We start from the raw sequence: 18,797 nt of genomic DNA, 5'->3' as shown, positions 1-18,797 counted from the left end.
GAAAAGATTCTCGAACTCATGGGAAGATATGCCGAGAGATTCCATTAGCTTACGTGGCTCGCCAATGGCGACTTTTAAAGATATAAGCGCGTATGTGTGGGTTTTTAGGTCTTCTCATTTTGCCCTGTGAAGGCGCTCGCGAGGAACAGTGGAGTGGAGGAGAGGGGAATCCATTCGTTTCTTCTTCTTGGCCTCCAGCAGCTCGGGGCGTCCTCGGTGGTTCCTCCATTCTGTGTGGATCGCCAGTGGAATTTTCGCCTCGTTGGGTGCCCCTCCTCTCCTAGGGTTTCTCTTAGGGTGGCTTCTTCCTCGAATTCTAGCTGCGGCAAGCGGCTACCCAGCTCCATTTCCGGTCCTCCGCTCTCCGATCCGCCGATCGGGGCATTTCTTGCCATTCGCGCGACTCGCGATTGATATGCTGAGCAATCCGGCGGACTGCTGCCTCCATGGTTTCCAGGGCGCCGTGCTAAACGAAGTTGGCTGATCGATGGAGGGATAAAGACGAGGAAGAATGCACAGGTTTGTGGGACGCGTGGAATTTTTGTGATGAAATGAGGGATGCTGGCACGACTGTCGAAGATGGTAGTAGGATGCTGGAAACGCGTTGAGCAGTATGTCCATATCGGCGCCACGGTTCCCAGTCGCAACGATGCTCTCCTCTGGTTCCACGACATTGGGAAGCACGCATTTGGCGACTTCTCCATAGCTGTAGTACAGGCGAACTCCATACTCGAGGATCACACCCAGATCGAGACCGGGCCTGGCAAAACTTTCGTTGGCGTCTACGATGGACACGGCGGCCCGGAGGCGGCTCAGTATATCAACAACCATCTCTGGCAAAACTTGCAAAGTGTGTGCTCGATTCTTTTGCTGTATGGTAGTCTCTTACTCCTCTTCTTCCAGGGCTTGCTTCGCAGGAGGGTGACTTCACGAGCGATGTTTTGCGAAGAGCGATCTTGTCAACCGAGGATGGTTTCGAGAGATACGTCGCTGGCTCCTGGGCATTAAGACCACAGATCGCGACGGTTGGATCGTGCTGCCTCGTCGGGTTGATACGAGGGAACCAACTGTTCGTCGCCAACTTGGGCGATTCGAGGGCGGTCATGGGAACTTTCCTGGGACGGGATAACAGGATCACAGCGATTCAGCTCTCTGCTGAGCACAATGCCAGCATAGATGCCGTGCGTCAGGAGCTCAAGGACTTACATCCAGACGACTCACACATTGTCGTTCTCAGGCATGGAGTCTGGCGTGTCAAAGGGATAATCCAGGTAAGTCCTCAACTTGGTAGCTCGAGAGAGTGTTTCTAATCCTATTTTTTGCTTGATCCCGCAGGTGACCAAGTCCATCGGTGATGTGTACCTAAAGAAAGCGGAATTTAACAGGGAGCCACTTATCGCTCGGTTTCGCCTTCCACAGCCACTAGAGAGGCCTGTGCTGACTGCGGAACCATCGATCAGTGTCTTCACCCTCAGACCAGCGGACCAGTTTTTGATATTCGCGTCGGACGGGCTGTGGGAGCACTTGTCCAGCCAGGAAGCCGTAGACATTGTATACAGCCATCCTCGAGCAGTAAGCTTTCCTTCTCTTTGCTCGTTTTTTGGTGCGACTCAAACTATAGCTGGACTGAACGGTTTGTTTTCCAGGGGATCGCGAGGCGACTGATCAAGGCTGCGTTGCAAGAGGCGGCCAGGAAACGAGAGATGAGATACTTGGACTTGATACGCATCGAGCGCGGCGTGAGGCGGCATTTCCACGACGATATAACTGTGGCGGTGGTGTTTCTTGACAGGGAGATGGTGATCTCTGGAGGCTCGAGGAGTATGAGCCCCTTGTCCATAAGAGCCGGGGGCGAGAGCGCGGTGGCAGCAAGAGCTAATGGAGCTACTGGAGTGTAAATTACGATTAATTTTTCACAAAAACGCTATACAAAAAGATTCGAACATTCCATTTCTGGTGGACCCTTGGAACAATGCAGTATAAACCCTAATATACAAATGCTGAAAAGGGCTTTTGGTACAGCAAAGCTATGGCAGATCATCAAGAACACACTGGTGGTGGCAATTCTACTTTCTGGCAAGCGATGTGGAATTCTTTCATTGTGTTATTTGGTATATTGATTTCTTTTTCTTTTTCTCTTTGGGTTTTTATTAGCTCTTTTTGATCAGGTGTATCAACCTTGGCTAGCCCATACAGCATGGTTACTTCTGGCTATGTTGGGGTTGGCATTTGCATTGGCATTGGATTATTTTATTGGTGTGGAGTGCTCCTGATGATAGGATGCATGCAATATAGTGGAGATATCTCACGTTACACTCTGATTGCTTCCACAGCATTTCCCAGATGGGGGCGATTAATCACAAGCTTACTTTTCTACTTGGAAACATTATGCACGCTTTTGGGATTTCTAATTGCAGTGGGGGATTTAGCACAAAGTATTCCAACTCATTTGCATCACTTTGGGTTACTAAACACAAGAGAGTTTGCAACATTTGTTGCTATGGGGGTTATCGTTCCTGCGACTTGGTTCGAGAAGTTATCTACAGTCTCCTTTTTCTCGTTGTGTTGTACACTTGGGCTCTTATTTGTCATGGCATTGACCATTTACATCGGGTTCTTTGATGGGGTTGGATTCAAAGCCCGAATTCCACTTGTTCGAACTTCACAGATATCAAAGTCCATTGGAATTTATTCTTTTGGCTATGGATCAGCTCCAATTTATCCAAGCATCTATTATTCAATGAGAAACCAAGGATCTTTCACACTGGTGCGTTATTTTGTAAACCAATATTCATGGAAGTGTTGCACTTCTTTTCAGGTACTCTCAATTGCTTTTGGAGTGTTCACAGCTGTATTTTTACTCTTTGGATTATTGGGAAGCTTTATGTTTGGGTTCACTACAGCCCCTTTGATCACTCAAAACTTACCAAGTCATTTGCTGGCTTCAAGGTTTGTTCATTAGATTTTCTATATTAGTCTTTTTAGATTATATAGTATGTGGTTTCAGGCTTGCTATCTGGGTATCTTTTGTTATTCCAGTTTCTAAATTTCCACTTCTTATGCATCCTATAACATCGGATGTCCATGAAATTATTGCAAGGAAATTCAGTATTCAGCCAAAGAGCCTTGTGTCTATAGTGATAAGAGTTGTTGTGAGCTCTTTTACTACTCTCGTGATTATGGCTATTGCGCTGGGCCTTCCTAAATTTGCTGGTATTATCGAGTTTGTTGGGTCATCCATTGACATGCTACTAGGAGTAATTTTGCCTATAGTTTTCTATTTGAAGATCTATCAGTTTACACTACCAAGAGCACACATGGTTGGACTTGTAATCATGTTGTTAGTGGGGATTTGTTTGGCAGTAACTGGCACAATTGCTTCTATTAAAGACATCTTGGCTTGATAGCAAAATAAAACATTCGAAAATATTATGTTCAAGAGGCTTTGCTCAAGCTAGCCAGCAACCTGCGCTTGTAGCTGTTCAAAACCGGTTTATGGATCTAACTTGTCTTCCTTTTCAGTGACTATTTGAAAGCAAACAAAGAAGGTACGTAATGCCAGCCAATGCACATTAACATCATGTTCCTACTTTACAAGAATCCTTCTCCCTGCTGTTCCCACTGGCAGAGCTGATTGGTTAGCAGCAGCAGCACCTTTTTTTTAAGTCCTCGTCCAGATGACCAGGCTTATATACCTCGTGGAGGCTGTCGAAGGCAGTACGTCCGACGAAACGTCACCGGCATAGACAGGAAGGAATTGCTGGAAGCTTATAGAGACCGTCCAAGCGACTGGGAAGAAGCTGCTGGCATCGTAAGACGGGGACTCGCGAGCGAACAGGAAATTTACTGGAATGAATGGAGAGAGAATTGGCCTGTGTTCTCGTATGGTGGCTCTCAGCAAGATCATAGCATCAGCGAGTGCGCCTCTCCGCATGTCGGTTTCCGCGCCAGAAATCTCGAGGCTTCACGATGAAGAACACTGCTTAACGACACGCCAGCTCCAACACCAAGATCACAAAAGAGAGGAGCGCGTCGCCCAGTGGACTCCCACTATCTCGTTCGTTATAGCTCGCTCAAAGCTTGAGGCTGGCTTGAGGTTAAGTAGAATCTTTTTTCTCTCCCTCTCTTGTTTATAAAGGAACGATTATAATGCTCTTCTTCTTCCTAAATTCCTGCCAAATCCAGGTTTGCTTTGAAAGCTATGCTCAGGTCGTATTTTCCTTCACTGTGTCCTCGAGAGCTGCAGTTTTAAACTGCTTCGTAGCGTTTCCATTTTTCTCTTAAAGAATGTTTAGATTGGCAGGGTGGTGGATGATTTCGAAAGCAACAGGGGGATTTGACTCGTGGTTGTAGTGATCTCTTCGTAAACTTTCAAGGAACAATTTTCGAGTTCCTTCCAGCTGGAAAGGTGCAACATTCTTTCTCTTGTCTGACACTGGCTTCATCGAGGATCGAACTGGAGACTTACACTGATGTGATGACAAATTGACCAATAACAAACAAAACAAACACACAACAAAAGAATGAAGAAAAATATCCACATTAAGTTCTTCATCTGTTCTTTAGAAATTGGAACATTCAATGCTGCCGTCTTCTTTTCAAAAAACTACTTTCAATTTCTTGATCTTTACGTGATTTTGAAACAGGAAGGTGACGGCTGTTTTCAATAGGATAGGGTTGACTGAGAAGCTTTGAATCCTCAAAATGACCCCAAGCCTTGTCCAACACGTTTGTTTGTCATTTGCTGCCGTCTTTCTATTGCTAGAACCGATTTACATAAGAGCAAGGGATATCCATGGTGAAAGTTTGCAGTGTTTCATGTGTTGTTGCAAGGAATCCAGGCCCTAACCGCATAATGGATGCGGATCAAAAGCTGGGATTCTATGTGAGAAGTATCTTCTCCTATGGGCCAGAAACTAAGACTTTGGATGTGGATCGCCTCAAATCATCTGTGGCTGAGGTATTGGGTTCATATGATTTCTGGGCTGGAAGGCTGCACTTCAATGAACATGGGCGTATGGAGATCAGCTGTAGCAACCAGGGAGCTTTTTTCACGTTTGCAACGTGTGATCTTAGCTTGGATCAAGTGACGCTGATCACTTTGATGCAAGATTAAAACCTAGACTATGTTGACTTCTGTTGACTTGAACTCAACTCAAAAATTACCCAGCCCCTGTGGCATGAGCTTGTTGCCTACAAGTAACTCGTTTCCTTGATGATGGCTACGCAATGTCGGTATTGTTCCACCACACTTTGGTTGATGCAACCTCTGGTATCAATTTCCTGCTCAACTTTGCATCCATCAACCGGGGAGATGGTCTCTATATAAGACCAAATGGAACTTAAATACCGAGATCCACCGCGGGTGAGCTTCGAGCACAAAGAGCTTTCTAAACAGATACCTCTCAATGGTGGCCACAGTATCTACACTCTCACCGAGGAGTCTGTGATTAGCTCCGAATCGAAGAGGAAAACGGCTTCAAAAATTGAGAGGAAGACCTTTCTCTTCACGTTTGACAAGCTCAAGCAAGCTGTTCTGGACGAAGGAATCTTGAGCGAGGGATCTGGCAGCTCTGATTTGGCGATCCCACGCTCGATCCATCCTAGGCAAATCCAGCAGCGATGTTCTTCACTTTGGATTCACAGTTGACATTCTGGATCCTCCATTGGGTGAAAACTTCTGCGGTAATTCGATATATCTAGCGCATACCGAGCTCTCACTCGCGGATCTAGGCGAGCTTCCACTCTCCTCCATCGTTGCTCTAATCCAGGAGGCGAAAAAGCGATTGACAAATGAGTCTGTTCGTTCTGCACGGGATTTTCTCTACCTCAATCCGAACTTCTGGTACCAGCCATGTGAGACGACGATCAACGCTTGGCCGAGGCTGATGCGAAAGTCTTTGGAACTCGACTTTGGTTGGGGAAAGCCATCACGAGTGGAGTGTGTTATAAGCTCTTCAAAGGGGGCAATTGCAATGGGATTCATAGGAACTGCGGAAATCCCAGAACTCCGATTTCCTGCAAAAAATAATTGGGACATGTAGGGAAGCTTTCTCGGCTTCTTTTCTTGAATTAGCGTTTACACTCTTCTCCATGCCCTTGTCATACCTGATACTCGAGCTTTGAATCTGTGGCTTAGAGCATCACCTCATTGTCTTCGTGCTTTAAAAGGTGGCAGTGCCAACTACATGGGGGGATTGTTGGAGATTACCAATACCATGTCATAAAACAAGCGGTATATGCTCAAATATCATCACAGTATAATATCAAAGGTTGTGAGCCTCTTTAGTTTTTGCCTTTGAAGGTGGGACAATGGACGCTAGCAAAGAAGAGGCTAGCAAGGAGGATGAGTCTTGCTGAGTGCCAGGATTAGAGTGGCTTAGTGCATGTGTAGGGGTTGCTGCATAACTTGCACTAGGTTATTTAGGGAAGTTTGTGATTGACTATTTTAATGATATTGTAATGTTTAACTCTACACATAAGATGCATATATAAAATGTTTTGCAATTTTTGAAAGACAACAAACTTTATTCAAAATTATCTAAATGTAAGTTTTTTTAAGAGAGATTGGATCTTGGCATTTAATTTATATGCATGGTGTGAGAGTTGATGGGCTTCTTCCTCGAATTCCAGCTGCAGCAAGCGGCTACCCAGCTCCATTTCTGGTCCTCCGCTCTCCAATCCGTTGATTGGGGCATTTCTTGCCATTTGCATGACTCGCAATTGATATGCTGAGCAATCTGGCGGACTGCTGTCTCCATGGTTTCCAGGGCGCCATGCGAAACGAGGTTGGCTGATCGATGGAGGGATAAAGATGAGGAAGAATGCACAGGTTTGTGGAACGCGTGGAATTTTTGTGATGAAATGAGGGATGCTGGCACGACTGTCGAAGATGGTAGTAGGATGCTGGAGAGTATGTCCATATCGGCGCCACAGCTCCCAGTCGCAACGATGCTCTCTTCTGGCTCCACGACATTGGGAAGCACGCATTTGGCGACTTCTCCATAGCTGTAGTACAGGCGAACTCCATACTCGAGGATCACACCCAGATCGAGACTGTACCTGGATTATCCCTTTGACACGCCAGACTCCATGCCTGAGAACGACAATGTGTGAGTCGTCTGGATGTAAGTCCTTGAGCTCCTGACGCACGGCATCTATGCTGGCATTGTGCTCAGCAGAGAGCTGAATCGCTGTGATCCTGTTATCCCGTCCCAGGAAAGTTCCCATGACCGCCCTCGAATCGCCCAAGTTGGCGACGAACAGTTGGTTCCCTCGTATCAACCCGACGAGGCAGCACGATCCAACCGTCGCGATCTGTGGTCTTAATGCCCAGGAGCCAGCGACGTATCTCTCGAAACCATCCTCGGTTGACAAGATCACTCTTCGCAAAACATCGCTCGTGAAGTCACCCTCCTGCGAAGCAAGTCCTGGAAGAAGAAGAGTTAGAGACTACCATACAGCAAAAGAATCGAGCACACACTTTGCAAGTTTTGCCAGAGATGGTCGTAGATATACTGAGCCGCCTCCAGGCCGCTGTGCCCATCGTAGCGTCCTCAACTTGGTAGCTCGAGGGAGTGTTTCTAATCCTATTTTTTGCTTGCTCCCGCAGGTGACCAAGTTCATCGGTGATTTGAAGAGATATGCGGACGCTACGATGGACAAAGATGACTTGAAAGATAGTCGATATATAACATCACAGCTTCCACATATCTCTTCATGGTATCGGAGCCCTGAGGGGCTCCAGATCCTGGGATGATGGTGCTGGCTGAAGAGGCTAGCGAGGATGACAATGCCCGGACGTGGCTGAGAGGTGCCAAGATTTGGCACTGCGCAAGGTGCTAGGGCGTGATTGAGCAGAGACCGGCCCGGAGGCTCTGGCAGAGGCGCTGAGAGAGGGCTGGTGCGAGGCACCAAGCAGAGGTGAGCGTATTTCTCCAAGCAGCATCTATTTTGAATTTCAAAAATCCTTGGATTTGCTGGAAAATTGGTAAAAATGTGTGCGAACTTTCACATTTGTTCTCACCTCTTCTAAGAGATCAATTTAAAAGTCATACATTTATGAGATACATCTGTCAATTTTTTAATGGCTTCATTACTAACAACAATATCATTTTCTTTTTATAATGAAAAATTCTCTTTTCTTAGCCGTGATCTTCATCAGAGGGAACAAGGACAAGAGGTTGTTTCATCTCTTTGTCTTCGTGCTCCAAAATGTGGCAGTGCCAATTTAGACGCTGGAATCAAACAACTACCGTGGGCCATAGTTTGGCGATGTAACCGTGTTGGCGGCTGTGTCCTTGAGGCCGAGTTGTCTGGCCGGACAGCTCCTGGTATGCAGGCAGCAAGGTTGAAAGCTTGGCTAGCGACAATGACAAAGTTGGCGAAGTGGAGATGGATTGGATGGCTGGTGGGGAGGACACCAAGATTAAGGATCCGCGCTCAGTGGGATTCTGACCAGCCATCATGGAGAGAGTTGTGGTTTTTCACACAAAGCACGCTCGCTAGTTGGAAGAACTCAGGGACAGTGTAGAACAAACTGGAACTGAAGCTGGAAATAGGAACTGGTGTAGCGATGCCTGGAGTTTGACATAGGTCAAAGCTTGAGCCTGCACAAATCAAGCTTACTCCTTTGAGCCTGCACTAACTTTTGAGGTAAAACCTTAATGCTAACCGTGACTGAACGACATGCATGGTTGATGGAATTGCCAAATTTGATTTGCTAGAAATGCATGGCTTCATCGAGGTCTGAACTGGAGACATGATACCAAGTTGAAACCACTTTAATCATAATGTATTTTAAAATTTCCAATAAAATCAGCCATATCTATTATCTGTTGTTATTTCCGTCTATATACAAAGACGTTGCTACCACTTTCAAATGGGGATTCTTTAATGCTATAACCAAATAAGAAGAGTTTCCAAGCTAGAAAAACACTCTATGCTTAGTGAACTTTTAAAGTCCGGCATTTTGCATATACAATCAGAATTAATTAAAATCAGATAAAATCAAAGCAAAGAGGAATATGTTACGGATTTGCCTTGTAAATTTCCGAAGACAATAAGAAGGCATTACTTGTAGAATTGTGCTATAGCATCTTCAAAGATGCCAAGTGCAATGCCATTAGCAGAGACCGAGACTAAAATCCCATCCCAGCTAAACGGGAGGAACGCGATAACCGAGGATCGTGGATCCAGTGGAAATTCCACTCGTGATGGCTTACCCCAACCAAAGTCGAGCTCCAGGGACTTCTGCATCAGCCGGGGCCAAGCATTGATCACCGTCTCACACCGTCGGTACCAACAGTTGGGATTGAGATGGAGAAAATCTCGTCCAGATCGAACGTATTCATTCGTCACTCGTGTTTTTGCCTCTTGCACTTGAGCAACGACGGAAGAGAGTGGAAGCTTGCATATATCCATAAGTGTCAGCTCGGTATATGCTGGATAGAACGCATTGCCACAGAAGTTTTCACCCAATGGCGGATCCAGGATGTTTCTTGTATCCACTACAAATCCAAGGTGAAGAACATCGTTGTTCGATTTGCCTGGGATGGATCGAGCGTGGGCTCGCCAGATCAAAGCTGCCAGAGCCTCGAAAGTGGAGCATTCACTCAAAGGTCCTTCGTCTAGAACAGCTTTCTTGAGCTCGCGGAGCTTGTCAAACCTGAAGAGGAAGGTCTTCCTCTCGTTCTTTGGAGCCATTTTTTGCCTCAACTCCGAGCTAATCACCGACTCCTTGGTGAAAGTAAAGACACCGACCCCACCATTGTGAGGTGTTTGTATAGAAAACTCTTCGTGCTCAAAATTTACTTGTGGTGGATCCCGGAATTTAAGTCGAGTCCGGTCGCCATTTGGTAGCATATAGAGACCATCTCCCCGGTTGATGGATGCAAGGTTGAGCAGGAAATTGATAGCAGATGTTGCATCAACCAAAGCATGGTGGAACAATATCGAAATTGCGTAACCATTGTCTCCAAGCATGTGAGTCACCTGTAGAGAAAGCAGTTTAAAATCCAAGTTTCTAGCTTATATGTTTGCTGTAACTACGTACCTGGATCCTCAACAATGGAAGATCTTCCAAGGTTTTAATCTTGTCATCGTCGAAAGAGAAAAAATCATCCAAGTCATCAGCTGTCACTTGGTCCATGCCAAGACCAGAAGTAGCAAATGTGAAGAAAGTTCCTTGATTGCTACAGTCGATCTCCATACGCCCATTTTCATTGAATCTCAGCCTTCCACCCCAGAAATCATGTGAATCCAACACCTCAGCCAGGGACGATTTGAGACGATCCACATCCAAAGTCTTAGTTTCTGGCGCATAAAAGAATAGAGTTCTCACATAGTATCCAACCTTTTGATCCATATCACATAAATACATAGTACGATTGGGGCCTGGATTCTTGGGAATAACACATGAAACATTGCAAACTCTCACCATGCCTGGAGCCATGTATGTATTGCTTGAGATCTAAGAATTATGTAACGAATGACTGTTTCGAGCAACGCCTGACTTTCCTATTTTATAGCAAGATGGCAGCAAGAAAACGATGGCAAAGAAACCTGTTGGTCAAGGCTTGGACGGCAATGGTTGTCTCCGTTTTGAGGATTCAAAGCTTCTATTGAAAACAGCCGCCCCAAGTACACCATGAAACCATTTCTTTAAAATAATTTTTGCATTTTATTATGTTTCAAAAGGTGGCAGAATATTAAACGAATGGGCCTGTGAGCTCCTAGCCTAAAGAGCTTATCACGTTGAAATTCTCATATATAAATCAAAGCACAGCCATAATGAAGTGTTGGAAACTACTGAAAGTTCTATGGAGGATCAAAGCTATGTGGTGGAGATATAGCTGAGACAAAACGTATGCTCTATCCTCATGGAATAGAGCTGCCAAATGGAATGACACCACTGACGTGACAAATAAAAACATTTCTAATCTCCATTGCCGTTCTGAAGTTAGCAAACAGTTTTCTTTTCTGTCGTTTTCTTGCTGCTAGATTCCGATTGATAAGATGAGCTATAAACAGTGCAAGTCAATTTAACCAGTCTTTTTAGTTCATACATGTCTCCAGGCATGGAAAGAGTGCACTAGGAGATCCTTGAGAAACTTGTAGCAAAAACTTATATATAGTTTTCAAGAAACTCATATTAATGTGAGTATGATGAATTAAGTTTAGGATGTGTTAGTACATTAGGGTCCTTGAGCTCAGCTCATGTTTCTCCAATTGCTTTCCCATTCTCTCACACTTCCTTTCCTTACTAAATATCTTGGCTTCAGACGATATGTTAAATTCAAAGAGATTGGCATACTCAGGTCTTGGTAGGCGGCGGGGAGGCGTGAGGCCGGCGCAAATCTGTGGTTGAGCAAGACAACAAGAGCAGTGGCATCAGTGGCTACGTTCTTGCAGAAATCGTGGTACAAGGACGTGGCAGCGCTGAATCGGACGAATCCTCCACCATGGACATGGACCACAATTGGGAGCTTGCACTTGGAATTGATCTGGAGTGCTGCCGCGGGGAGATAGAGCTTGACCCACACACGACTATCGCCACTGCCGAGCTTGACATCCCGTGACGCCACACCATCTGTGAAGCTGGAATTTGCGGCAACCTTGGGGATTTCCCAGCTCTACGTGGACGCTGGCGGCTCTGTGGAATTGCCCATCATGCTCTAGCTCTCTCGCACTCCAGATCTCCAGAATCGTGCATGTGGTTTTCACCTTTTATTCTATAGTGTTTTACTATAGGATAACCATGAAGTGAACCTAAACCATCCATATGCTATGTGACACATGCCACACATCCAAAGGATAGCAATGCAGAACCTAAGTTTCAGAGCCTTGGGCCACTAAATGAAGGAATGGTGCCAAACTCTTAAGCATGAACCCAAGGAACGATGGCACTGGAGCATGGAACAACTCCTAAGCATACAGCCTAAGGAGCAAAGGGACAGAAGCGCGGAGTGACTTGGAACTGTCCTAGAGTATCTAGCATCCCAATGCCAGGACCAACATGCAAAACAGAGCCAAATGAAGTCTGGTGCTATTTCAGCATACTGGTGGCCTAACGTGAGACTCCACCATGGAATTTAGGCTTAGACCCAAGCTAGACGCAACACAAAGACAAACACGCAAGCAAGAGCTAGACTATGCCTCAAGTTGGTTTGCTATGCCCAATCTACCCACTATCCTTACTATACATTTAGAACCCCCTACAACCCCCTCTTAGCCACCTTTAGTACCAGGAGTTAGTCTCTGGGACAAGTTTGAAATTTACTAAATATGGAATGTCCGTAGATTGTGAATTTGGACATGAGATAAACACCATTGTGTTCAAGACAATCTCTACATTCCGTAGATATGCCAAATGAGAAAATCTCGACACTTTCCATAAATAATATTTAGGACAAAATGGTACTAACATAAAGGGTAGGGTGTTTGGCAAACACGGTAAGCTATCATTTAGCATTATTGAGGGACTAGTCTCAATACGCAAAGGTTCTCTTCAAGTCAATGCAAGATAGAGCAAAACAGAATTAAGAGCCAAGCCAAGCATACTCAGCAAGAAACACATAGAAGTTCCTACCTTATGTCCATCTGGCTAAATACAGGTGCTAAACACAATTTACTAACACTAATAAATGATGCTAACCAAAATGAACTTCTAATACCATGTTACATCTCATATGCACTCACACTGTATTATGCCTAAGAGCTTCTCCAGCTGTGTAGATCTTCAACTTCCTCAACTCTTGCCTATGAAACATAACAAGAAGCCACATCAGCTTCATGTTTTCAAAAGGCAGCAATGCCAATGTAGTATATTAAGGAGATGTGGTGGAATCAAACAAGTAGACAAGTGACCGCGTGACCGTGGGGCACAGTCATCATATAAAACCATGTAATAGTGCTGGTGGCAATCATGCCCATATCCTTGGCCAAGTTAATCCTACCCAAGAATGAAATTGTGTAGCTGCTGGGGGATCTGGTTACCCAAAGTGGCCAAGTTAATCCTACCCAAGAATGAAATTGTGTAGCTGCTGGGGGATCTGGTTACCCAAAGTGAAAAGAACATGAGTTCTCTAGAAAGCTTTTAATGTTAAATGAGATTGACAAAGCTGTTTAGGTGGCTCTCTACAATGAATCCCACTAAACTCTAGACCACCTAGAAATGTCCTCAAGTGAATGATCTAGCTCTCCCATCTAAGATTGTAATTATATCATGAAAGTGCTCTAAAAGGTGGCAATGCAAAATGTAATAGAAAACATAGCTAAATTTAGAAAACTTAATTAATAGTTATTCTTACTTAATTAATAGTTATTTTATCCCTATTTATCCTTTAAAGTTTTAAAGATCCACAGTTATATTTAAATCTCATCCTATTATCAGATGTGCTATATTAATAAATTATTTCTTAAGCCATTCTCTTTGATTAAAAGTCATTAGATCAAAATTGATATGGCTTCCATTAATTTAATGGAAGGCTCAAATTTGTGAAGCATCCATTTATACTTATTATTATATTGTTTGGTTGGTTGATATTACAATATTCAAGAGTCACTCAAAACATTGCCAAAACAACTTCTTCTTGCTTCAATTGACATAAAATTAATAATCCATGTATTCATGCAATTGTAGCTATTATATTTTGGAAGAAATCATACATTATTACTCAATTAAGGTATACTATGGGATATATATAAGTGTTATCTATCCTTTTGATTTGGACACAGCCACTGAGTACAAATCGTCCTCTTAGTTGTTTAAAGAAAATTCATGTATAAACAAAAACATTTGTTGAAAGAAAACAACTTTCCATTATAGACAATGCCATGAAGTTACACATATTTCATGGATTTGTCAGCAATCAATTTAATTAGTTTATTTTATTTTATTTATTTTTCCTGTGAATAGGTAAAATATTCTAGATTATTCTAGTTAAAGGGTGTTGAAAAGTTGAATAAAGATACCCCTAGGGATTATAGTTTCCAAGACTAAGCGTCAGGGAATTACTTGTGAAGGCTTACCCCAACCAGGAGCTTTTACATCAGTCGGGACCACGCTTTGATCACCATCGGTGCAGTTGGGATTGAGATGGAAAAAATCTCGTCCAGATCGAACGTATTCATTTGTCATTCATTTTTCGTCTTTTGCAGTCGAGCAACGAGTAGAAGCTTGCGGATATCCATAAGTGTCGGCATGCACCGGATAGAACGCAAGGATAAGGGTGGGTCATACCAAAATTTCAAGGTGAAGAACATCATTGCTAGATTTGCCTGGGATGGATCGAGCGTGTGTTCACCATATCAAAGCTGCCAGAGCCTCAAAAGTGGTGCAAGTCAAGGGTCCTTTGTCGAACAACTTGCTTGAGCTTGCCATTTGGGGCCTTATAGATACCATCGCCCGGTTGATCGATGCAAGGTTGTGATAATGAATGCTGCATCAACCAAAACATGGTGAAACATTATCAAATTGAGTAGCCATTACCAACATGTGAGTCACCTATGGAGAAAAGCTTTCTAAAAAACTTATGTGAGTTTTGTGGCGTACCTGGATCCTCAACGATGGAAGATCTTCCGAGGTTTTAATATTGTCATCGTCGAAAGAGAAAAAAATCATCCAAGTCATCAGCTGTCACTTGTTCCATGCCAAGATCAGAAGTAGCAAATGTGAAGAAAGTTCCTTGATTGCTACAGTCGATCTCCAGCTCCGAATCTCAGCATTCCGCCCCAGAAATCATCTGAATCCAACACCTCAGCCAGGGACGATTTGAGGTGATCCACATGCGAAGTTCTAGTTTCTGGCGCATAGAAGAAGAGACTTCCCACATAGATTCCCATCTTTTGATCTGTCTCACATAAATACATAATCCTGGAATTTTTTGCAATAACACATGAAACATTGTCTGCCGAGCCATGTCTGTATTTCTAGCTGAGAAATATGTCAAGCTCTTCTCTATAAATGTAAATTCGTTCTAGAATAGAAAGACGGCAGCAAGAAAACGATGACAAAGAAACCTGTTGGACAAGGCTTTGGCGACAATGGTTCTCAGCTTCTCATAAGTCATATTTTTTATAGATCCTCCTATTGAAAACGGCCGCCACATTCTGATGTTAAAAAAAAAACGCAAAAAATCAGTCTCCAAAGCGATAGGTATATATATCACTCGATGGTAGTGTACATTTGTCAAGGTTTTTCTTTCTCTTCTCCTACGTGATTCTTTTTTGACACGTGGCTCATTTGTTAATTTATATTGCATCTCCATCTGGACTTGAAACTTATCAACACCACTCCACACTTAGAAAAAAAAAACTTTTTTGTCTGCTTATTAACTTCTCTCTGCTTACATTCGTTGACAATATTCAACTTGATGACCCATGAAACCGTATACTTTCTCTCCGCGAGTATGAGCTCGGCTAGCGCTAGATCGATGGATCGAATTCCCGTAAATGTTTTTAAACATGATTATATCATCATTTCTTGAGGACATCCATTGACTTGATAATGTTTAAAGGCACGTTTCATTTTTAAAAGCTTCCAACAGAAGTTTTCATCCAATGGTTTCCAAAGCTAGACTACTCTTCTGTACAGTACACTGTTAATTTGGCTTGAGGATTTCAACGTGATAAGTTATTTGGAGGGCTCGTGATCCAAAAAGCACTTCGCACAGTATTCATTTGACTCTCTACCACCTTTTGGAGCATAATAAAATGCAAAAACTATTTGAAAGCACTCTCCTCCATTAGTTGCTCGACTCCGAAAGAAAACGTCATCACGTGGGAGATCCCATCTTAAATCAATGTTACCTTTATTAAATTTTCTGTGTAATATTCAATTTATTGTCAAATCGCTTAGCATTTGCACTGCCTCTTCCCTTAGCCATACTGCCTCATGATATCCAGTGGAGGGAACGACGCATTAACCATCAAAGCCCGAGTATCAGACATGACAAATGGTCGCATCATCTCATTGTCTTCGTGCTCCAACAGGTGGCAGTGCCAAATGTAGTGAGGAGACGCGGTGGGATCAAACGAATACCGGGTGCCATAGTTTGGCGATGCTGTCACGTAAAACCACGTAACCGTGCCAGCAGCGATCACGCCCGTGTCCTTGAGGCCGAGTTGATCCTGGTCGGGCCCTTGGAGTGGAGCCGTGTAGCAGCTCCTGGGATCCGGGTAGCCGAAGTGGAAAGAACACGAGTTCTCCAGAAATCTTGTAACGTTGAAAGTTTGGCTAGCGACTATGAGAAAGTTGACGAGGTGGAGATGAATTGGATGGCTGGTCTGGAGGACATTGATGAAAACCCAAACTTCGTCGGAGTAGAGCTTCATAACCTCAGTAGCCGGATCGTTAAAGTGGAGGTGATCCTGGAGGAAAAGCCCGGTGAGACCCATACCCGAGTCGAACTGGGCGCTTGTCACAAATGGGCGATTGTAGAGGCGGTACCACTCCGAGTCTGTGAGTTTCAAGCCAGTGGTCTCCTCGATCATGCGAGCTGGAGGCATCTGCAAGAGATTTTCCACCGGGATTGGAGCTGGGAAGTTGCTGGCTGGTGGGTTCTTCCGTTCGGGCTCATGGACGACCCGGAAGAGCATGACGCTCTGGTTTGCTGGGGGTCCGGCTGGGAATGGAGTGGCGCCGATGTTGCGCATCTCGATCGTGCCTCCGGGACGAACGCGGGAGAAGTCAATGACAAAGTCCCAGCGCTCGGCTGGTGCGATTCGCATGGTGCTTTGGGAGATTGGAGTTCGCAGGAAAGTACTGTCGGATCCAATCTTGATAAAACGCAAGGAATCGTCGCTCAGCGTGAGAACGAAAAACCTGACGACAAAAGGTGGTAAAGGTTATCAAATGGAACCCTTAACAAAAGCAAAATTGGAAGAACAGATCCAACTTACTTGGAATTGGCAGCGTTGACGAGCCGGAACCTATAGATCCTGGGATAAACATTGAGATACGGCCAGGCCTTGCCATTAACTAGCACCACATCGCCAAAGTAATCCGGGCACCACACCGGGTGGACGCTAGGGTTGATCCCCACGCTGGGATACTTAATCCCTCCATCCGCAAAGAACGCCTTGTCTTGGATGAGCAATGTATGGTACTCGCGAGGAACCCACGAAGGAGTCAACGCGGAAGATTCCACCAGATATACCCCCACGAGCCCCGCGGCGATGTTAAGCCGCGTGATCCCGTACGTATGGTCGTGGTACCACAGCGTGGTGGGGAGCTGCTCGTTCGGGTAGACGTAGTCCTGAGTGACGTAACTGGGGCCGTGCTCCCCAAGTGGGGTGAACCACGCCTGGGGGTGACCGTCCGACCAGGGCGGGTCCTCTTGACCGTGGTTGTGGACAACGTGCGGCACGCCGCCCAGCCGTGGATTCGCCCAGTCTAGGCTCCGATCCAACGGCAGCATGGGCTCCACGTCGGGGATGTGGTTCTCCCAGCGAACCCACGCGGTTTGACCCTGCTGGGCGACCAGCGTTGGGCCGGGGTACGTGGCCGTTGACTGGCTGGTACCAAAGGCGTAGAGCGTCGTGGGTGGGAGGTCCCTGTGGAGTTTCTGGGACAGGTCAATCGAGTCAGCGCATTGTCAACGGTGTAGTCAATGGTAGCCAAAGTCAAACCTGGGTGATCTTGTAGGCTCCGATTGTGATCCTGGGGTTCCTGAACAGGGAGATCACCGGAATTGTTGGGAGCGCGTCCACGAACTTCTCGAGATCTGGGGAGGCTGTGAGATTGAGGCAAAACTCATCGTCCCGGTGCAGCCATGGAGCTTGATCTTGGGCTTGAGTGATCGATGAAGCAGCAGTAGTGTTAATTGGCGAGGACGAAGAAGTAGAATTTGATGGAGAAACTCGAGAGGACAAGAAGAGGAGGAGGATCAAGCTGGCCGCCACCGACATGGTGACAAAGAGAGGTACCTCACGTACGAGCTTGGATTTCTTGCAATTGTGCCATTTTATACCATGGAATAGACTAAATCCGTGTCATACAAAGAATTTCGAAGGTGAGAGCATGCAGTGCGCATGAATGCTTTTCATACCAAGAAGCTAACCAAAAAATTAAAGGATGAGAAAAGCATGTCACGCCTAAAATTGAATCTTCCAAGAATCTTTTCAAAAAAGAGAATATGCCAGGGGGGGTTTTTCTCGAGCAAAGTTTTCGCAACAGCGCCTTGTGAATGTGCTACCGGATTTCGGAGTAGATCGCTTCTTCTCTGCTGTTCGATATCAATCAAAATATCCATGGCAAGGTCTCGTGTACATTGTGAGGATAAACGCAGCTTGGCAAGCTACGAGCTTTCCTTTCTATTCTTTCTTCGATTCGATAGGTCATTGGAAGGCAAAATCTTGATATGTCTTTGTTCTTCCACGTTTTCTCTAACATTTTAATCTTATTTTTCATTTTAGAGTTTGGCTGTTTTCACAATTCACAGTTCAGACAGATGCCACTCGGAATTCAGTACTGCTGTCCACGATCCTGCTGCCGGAGGACACCAGTGGAGGATCACAAAGCCTGCGCCATGAAACTTTTGATTGATCGCTATCTACTGACGTGAAAAGCTGCTAGCAGAGCACAAAGATGTGAGCTTTTCTCTTTGTTTTTCCTGTTCTTCGGTTGTTCGGTTTTTAACAGTTTCTTCTTCTTTTCAGAGTCCGGCGGTTAATTCAAGATCGATGAATCCATCCTCGTGACGATCGTGCTTCTGGAGTCTAGATCTTGGCATACGCCGAGACGATGATGCTCCACGAGTAGAATACTGACCCATTTGGATCGGTCGAGATTCACT

General features: G+C 45.0%; 4 protein-coding genes across 4 annotated transcripts; 2 read left to right on the top strand and 2 right to left on the bottom strand.

Moving 5' to 3' along the window:
• The first annotated feature begins 130 nt into the window (after positions 1–130).
• LOC9651947 (probable protein phosphatase 2C 60) lies at positions 131–1,954 on the top strand. The gene is made up of 4 exons (XM_002987833.2): positions 131–850; positions 904–1,271; positions 1,336–1,572; positions 1,647–1,954. The coding sequence occupies exons 1-4, from the start codon at positions 559–561 to the stop codon at positions 1,896–1,898; spliced, it is 1,149 nt and encodes a 382-aa protein (XP_002987879.1). The 5' UTR covers positions 131–558; the 3' UTR covers positions 1,899–1,954.
• Positions 1,955–2,197: 243 nt separating this feature from the next.
• Positions 2,198–3,973, top strand: LOC9651885 (amino acid transporter AVT1E). The gene is made up of 3 exons (XM_024661693.1): positions 2,198–2,892; positions 3,008–3,213; positions 3,678–3,973. Exons 1-3 carry the CDS (start codon positions 2,198–2,200, stop codon positions 3,971–3,973), a joined length of 1,197 nt encoding a protein of 398 aa, XP_024517461.1.
• Positions 3,974–9,072: 5,099 nt separating this feature from the next.
• Positions 9,073–10,453, bottom strand: LOC9651946 (fatty alcohol:caffeoyl-CoA acyltransferase). The gene is made up of 2 exons (XM_002987768.2): positions 10,055–10,453; positions 9,073–9,993 (listed from the first exon to the last, which is right to left on the bottom strand). Exons 1-2 carry the CDS (start codon positions 10,451–10,453, stop codon positions 9,073–9,075), a joined length of 1,320 nt encoding a protein of 439 aa, XP_002987814.2.
• A 5,426-nt stretch (positions 10,454–15,879) lies between these two features.
• LOC112341496 (multicopper oxidase LPR1 homolog 4-like) lies at positions 15,880–17,910 on the bottom strand. The gene is made up of 3 exons (XM_024661691.1): positions 17,632–17,910; positions 16,903–17,567; positions 15,880–16,825 (listed from the first exon to the last, which is right to left on the bottom strand). The coding sequence occupies exons 1-3, from the start codon at positions 17,908–17,910 to the stop codon at positions 15,880–15,882; spliced, it is 1,890 nt and encodes a 629-aa protein (XP_024517459.1).
• Positions 17,911–18,797: the final 887 nt, after the last annotated feature.

Source organism: Selaginella moellendorffii, unplaced genomic scaffold, assembly GCF_000143415.4.
Source record: "Selaginella moellendorffii unplaced genomic scaffold, v1.0 SELMOscaffold_84, whole genome shotgun sequence".
Lineage (NCBI taxonomy): Eukaryota > Viridiplantae > Streptophyta > Lycopodiopsida > Selaginellales > Selaginellaceae > Selaginella > Selaginella moellendorffii.
The sequence above is the reverse complement of the archived record's forward strand: the minus strand, read 5'-3'. Positions and strand labels throughout refer to the sequence as shown.